This window comes from Spinacia oleracea, chromosome 6 (assembly GCF_020520425.1).
Source record: "Spinacia oleracea cultivar Varoflay chromosome 6, BTI_SOV_V1, whole genome shotgun sequence".
NCBI classification, from domain to species: Eukaryota; Viridiplantae; Streptophyta; class Magnoliopsida; order Caryophyllales; family Amaranthaceae; genus Spinacia; species Spinacia oleracea.
In genome coordinates, this window is record NC_079492.1 from 149,156,642 (window position 1) to 149,163,272 (window position 6,631).

A 6,631-nucleotide genomic window follows, 5' to 3' on the forward strand; every position below is an offset into this window, starting at 1 on the left:
TATCCGTAATACTACTAAAAAGTCCGATTTCTAACTTATGCACCTCATACATCCGTATCACACTGCTATTCCGAACATGTTTTAAACATCCGTATGAGGCCATGTCCTTCTAAGCTTTTTTGGTTGAACTGAACTTAATGATCTAAACTAAGCTGAACTAAACAGAACTGAAATTAAATCCAACAGACAAAGCCATAGTCATTTTTGCACAAACAGTTATATAACTACTTATTCCGCTTTTATTTAATGATACAACTACTTATTCCGCTTTTGTTTAATGGTTACACTTCGGCAGTTCACATTAATTACAAGTACAATTAGATCATGAAACTACCAAATGCTGGAAAAAAAAGAAGGAAAATTTAAAGTCAACCACACCAAGATCCATGAACTCACCATTGTGGATTGAATGTAGGTTCAATTCTTTGTACTAAAAATTCTAGTTTTATTCATCAATAGAAACTAGTACTAAACTAGGACCAAAAATTAAGTTGTAAAACCCAAAGGCTTTTACAAGCTGTAAAAGAAGAGATGAGCTACAAGAAAAGCGGCACACACCTTATGTAGGCGCACCACAAATTAAAAAAGTTCACTATTTTACATTTTATGCTGGATTTCCCATCTTTCCAAACAAATGGCAATATACATCAGGAAAGTTGGATCCTCTAATTAATCCTCTAAAAAAGATAATAAACACCACATTTGAGGTTATCTTTTGCAGAAGAAGCTATAGTCGTGCTCTGGGTGCCCGAATCTTGCCCAAACAAGCCCGGATAAAAAAATGCTGGACTTACGACCCGCTCCATTACAATAACATGTTTAGTACCACCTCACCATCTCTTCCCTTTCGAGGAGTCGAAACCACCATCTCCGAAAACCTCTTCGATCATACTGCATGTCGATAAGAAATCTACATTTTGTTTCGGGCAACTCATACTAAACCCATCTATAATGTAATCATTCCACTCATGACAACCATCGGGCTTAAACCGGGTTCCTTGCACCGGGGCACCTGAATCTGAGGACGTGCATGATCCATCTTGGACATCGTTTTCTGCATCATCATCAGATTTCTTACCAGTGTGTTCAAACGCAGAATCGTGATCGAATTTCCTTGCATTTCCATCACCATTATTACAGTCGTCGTTTTCTCGGGCTTCATCTGACAGATACCCATCATCTTCGGGCCCAAGTTCACCGTTACGAAACTGCAAACCATTTTGACGAAACTCGGGCGCATCATGATGATGAGTAGTAGGGGATTCAACACCCGAGTCTTCATCTTCCTCTGACATTCCACCTTCATCACCCCCATCATCGTCACTTCCATGCCATTCATCATTATCACTATCTACGTTGAACGGATCACATCTATTCTGATCTGCTCGTTTTCTGAGCATGAAAACATTGAAGTAGTAGCTAACAATCTCCATCTTGGTTCGAGAAGGAAACACAGCTGAAAGAATATTCCAGAAATTTTTACCCACTGATGCTGGGTTAGAATATACAATCTCATGGAATAACTGTTCTTCCTCAATGCTCCATTTCTCTGCCACGACTTCTCCCATGTCAAAGAAACCCAACTCCATGAAAGTATCATGACCAAGAGTTTTCCTCAAATTATCTCTAGCTTCTGCAATATGTAGTCGAACACATCTTATAGATCCTTGATCTGGACATGTACAATCAGTCCTACCATTTCCGAATTTCTCACCATAACTAGGCAGAGAATCGATCTTCGGAAATGGCATGATGCAGATCCCATCTACATTGTTTTTGTCAGAGGATGCAGGTTTGAGTGTTCCTAAACCATCTGAAGTATTCTCATTTTTCTGGGTTCTCAAACATGGAATATCTGCTTGATGATCGGTCCCTACTGGAATTCGCTTCCGTGGAGGATAATCCAACATACAATAATATACATCTTCTGGATTTATTACTGGTCTCACAGGATGGTCAAAACTAAAATATCCAGGATATAAAGGTAACTGAACTGGTTGTTCTTCTGGCATCTCATCATCATCACTAGTGCTACTTGTTGCCCAGTGAGATAAAGAAGCAGATCTGGGCGCATCACTTCCAAAATCCTCGACCACCTCCCTGGGAATTACAGGGCAACTGCCATTTTCATGCTCTTGACGTGATTTCAGTTCATCTTTTCCAATGCTAGATTCACCTGAAGTATATCATGCATTAGCAAAGAAGAAGAATAAACACATTATTATGACATTTTTCAATTGCAAAGACAATTGACTCAAACAGACTCACATTCCTGGAATTAGAAAAATTAATATTGCAAGTTATTAGATATAGTACCAACAACCTTAAATGAATTATGCTACCTATCCAGAACCGTACTCCCTCCAAACACCCTTGTAGTTGAGGAAAAGGCTTGAGTTGAAAAAAAGGACTGTTTATAGAAGTTGGGTCATTTCTATTTCTATTATCTGGTCCCTGTCACTTCATAAATGAAGTATGGGAAATCAAATTATGAACCATTAACTTATTAGGAAAGATGACAACTTTTTCCCAACATACTAAACCAGTTATAGTATTGTAGAGTTGTTCCAAAATGTTGTAAATGCAAACATCACTTAATATAGATAGACAGTCGGCTGATACTCTGATAGTGTCGTGTCGTTGGCATAAGATACCTCCCAAAATACGTACAATAAAAAGAGAATAATTGGTCATTCTATCTAAAATATCCACCTACCTACGTAAGGTTTCCCACTGGCACCTTCTATAGAGAAACTATCATTACACAAGTTTATCTCATCACTGGGTTCATCCTGTCTCTGATGCTTGAAGGAACCCTCATTAAGCACTTCGTCATCAAATGGCCGTTTGTGAGCCATGTCCAGCTGCAAGAAAGAGAAAAATCAGATAGCAACACATGAATCTAATAAGAATCATTATGATTCAAAATATCGAAAACAGCAGGCGAAACAGAAAAAAATTACTTTTAAGGAGAAACGACTGCAGCATTATATAGAAGAACACTCAAATACTGGATTCAATGAAACTTTTAAGCAGCTTTCATGCAGTTTATATGCAACAATGATCTACTCTGTATTAAATGATTTACTTGACACAAAAATGTTGGAGAACTTGATCTGAAGATCACAGCCTCATACTATATTAGATGAGGTAAACAACCATGATAAGTATATAACAATACAAACTCCATTCATCGCTTCCTTTTTAGCGCCAATGACCACCAATAAAGAACAGCAGAGGCTCAAAAAAGAAAAAACAATCACATGCACTTGGCTTGCATTTCAAACTTCTTTATACTTTCTAACATAAAATATCATTAATAGGGAGTACCAATTTAAGAATTACACTTGACTAATGACTAGTATGTAAAAAATGTAGAATGCACCACTACATCAAATAATACCAGTTGTATTCAACAAGCTCAACTAAGTGTACAAATGGCACATGGAACTGAAGTAAACAATACCCAACATAATCTCAAAAGCTTCTCAATTTCATACAAAAGCTTTATATACTAACAATTCAGAATATAAAATGCATGAACAAGTTCAATAGCCTACATTAATGGACTCCAATAGGTCACACTCTCACAAGCAAGCTTATATTTGTTAAAGCTTCATTATCAAAGTTCAAACAGCAGTCTACAATTGATTCTACGTAACAAAGTCATGAATGCATCACTGTGTCACACTTTTGCAAAGCTCAAATGCAATGTATAGAATCTTAAACCTCAACACATTATGGACACTCCTGCATTCAGCTAAGTGGGTATCCACATTAAGGGTGGCACCAAAATAAGTGCCCCAAATCAGCTGCAGATAGCATGATTGTACTGCTATAGCTCAAATAAAAGTTTCCATTTTTATTTACTTTTTTATTTTATAAAAAGAAATTATTTGTTATAAAATAAATAAAATATAAAAATAATAAAAATTCAAGGGTTGGTGACGTAAGATCAATTACGTAATAATTCAAATAATCGAACCACCGTGAATTCACAAAGATCGGAACTTTCAGACCCCTCTAATCGAAATTAAATCAGGAAAAATTCAGATCTAATATCTAGGGTTTCAATTCGCAATCAAAAAAATTCAGATCTGAACAACAATCACATCACACATACAAATTCGCACAATCAAAACAAAACCTAACCCACTTAATCGAAGATTCAACAAAAAAAAACCCAGAAAAAATAGGCGAACACGTACCGCGACCAGATCGGAGGCGCAAAAAAGGGGGGAAAACAGGAACAAAAAAATAAGAATAAATTAAGGGGGATGAGAAGAAATTGAGGATCGGAAAAGGGTGAAGGGGTGTTAGATCGGCGATTTAGGGTAATCGGCGTTGAAAGAGGTGGCGGCGGCGAGGAGAGAGAAGATGAAGAAAAGGGGATCTAGGGTTTGAGGATCGGGGATGAAGATAGAGAAAACGGAAGGATTTGACTTATTGAGGGACCCGTGAGGTGGTAGACATGGGTACTAGGTTCATAAACGTAATTTTACTTCTCTCTCTTTTTAAAGGATTTTTTAATTATTATTTTCTCTCCTTCTTTTTCCCTCTCTTGGTTTATTTCCCCCCTTTTTTTTCTTAAATTTTTATAATAATAAATTTGAGCATGTAAACCTTGGCAAATCGACTCGGCCCGAATGACCCAAAACCAAAGCTATACCGAAACTAGATGATCCTAAATTGACCTCAATCGAAATAAATTCGAGTTGTATTTGACACGTACACGAAGCTGGATGACCCAAAATTAAAACGATCAAAAACAAATGTAGTTAAAAAGGATAACAATAAGCTAATTTCTAATACACTTGAAATTGACTGGACCCAAAAATATTATTACTTGAATTAGACCCTTATCCCATTGGACCTGATACCGTACCCTATCTATACCCAACCTGAATGTTTCCTCGCAAGAATTTGACTCAACGCGTAACCGATCCGAAATTACTTCGACTACTTAGCATCTTTTAATGTGTTAAACAATCGTGTATTAGAAATTACTTCGACTACTTAACATCTTTTGATAATCTATCATTAAAATGTGAACTACGTACGAATGAAACTCCATTAATGAAGGAAATAGAAATCACTGTGGTGTTGGTGGTGTCGGTGAAAGAGCTTGTTCGGCAAAATTAGAGGTAGCGGTTAGCGATTGTGTAGCGGGTAAGTGTCAGCTGTCAAAGTAGCGGGTAACTGATATAAGTGTACGGTAAAAGTATTCCTTGATATTGCAAAATAAAATAAATGCTCGAATATTGTTTGATTTATACAAGTTTGTCAAACGCTACTCGTTACCTTAAACGCTACTAGATTTAACATTTGACTCAAGCTACCAAACCGCTACCTTAACCGCTAACTTGTCAGACACTTACAAATTCTACAAGCAACGTTTTGACCTATCAAGAAGCGACGTGAACGATGGAATCCGTGAACTAATACATAAGATATATTCAATTGGAAAAAAGAATCTGGTGATTCACTGAGAAGGACGACAGAACCAACCAAAGACCAATTCATATATTATGAAAAAATATAAACTAATTATACAACTGAAATAAATATTGAAAGAGTAAATATTCGCCCGCAAATATATTTATTTCTTATTTTTTATATCAATTATGAATTGAAAAAAAATAAAAAAAGAAAAAAAATTATATTTAATATATACCAAAATAAACGCTACCTACTACCTCAAACACTACTGCCGAACAAGTTTAAAGAGGGAAGTTGGAGGATAGAGAAAATAGTAAGAGAATAGTTATTTAGTTTGTATTTTTATATACTACCTCCTTTTCTGAAAGTTCTTTATGATTTATGTTTTGTCCGTTCCTGAAAATTCTTTATGCTTTCCGTTTTAGTCCATTTCTGAAAGTTTTGTACACTCTACTGTATTCCATTTTTAGCATATAAATTTTACATTTGTACTCTTATCCGACCCACTATAACATACAACTTGTAATATCTATACTAATATATTAAAAGGCGTTGTGAAAAAATTCGATGCCACGTAGTACTCTTCTCTTTGCGCCACATCATTAACTCATCAAGTGGTACGTCATGTCATGGACAACCAAAAATCATTACAATGAGATTCGAACTCCAGACCTCAAATGTGGATGACAACACTTATTACCATCTTAACAAACCATCAATGTGTTTTATCTCTTCACATTAATTTATAAATAAATGTTAACTTGAAGTCTAAAATATAACTAACTTTTTATGTGACTTTTTATTTTCTATGGATTATTTTGGAAAAAAGTTAATAATTAAAGAATTAGGACAAACCAAGAAACATGACATCATAAAGTCTCATAAGCATCAACTATAAAAATGTCTTGCACGGCTGCATATATCTAATTTGGTGTTTATTAATTTGAAGCACATAGTTCAACTAGAAAAATAATTATACAAATTGTAAGATGGTCTAATTGAAAAATTAGATGGTGTGATAAATGACGTAATGTGCCTGTGTAGTTGACGAATTCAATGGATCCTTTTTACTTTATGGTATACATGTCTTTTGTTAAATATTGGGCTCAAGAAAAATCTAAAATTTTAACTATGCAATGTATCAATAGGGGCATCGCCCGGGCCACACACTAGTTTTATTGAAAAATTTGGT

The 6,631-nt window shown here is 35.5% G+C and overlaps 1 protein-coding gene across 1 annotated transcript; it reads right to left on the reverse strand.

Annotated features, from left to right (window-relative positions):
• Positions 1 to 486: 486 nt before the first annotated feature.
• LOC110779379 (uncharacterized) lies at positions 487 to 4,563 on the reverse strand. The gene is made up of 3 exons (XM_021983898.2): positions 4,209 to 4,563; positions 2,717 to 2,864; positions 487 to 2,176 (listed from the first exon to the last, which is right to left on the reverse strand). Exons 2-3 carry the CDS (start codon positions 2,856 to 2,858, stop codon positions 831 to 833), a joined length of 1,488 nt encoding a protein of 495 aa, XP_021839590.1. The 5' UTR covers positions 2,859 to 2,864; positions 4,209 to 4,563; the 3' UTR covers positions 487 to 830.
• Between the last annotated feature and the right edge of the window lie 2,068 nt (positions 4,564 to 6,631).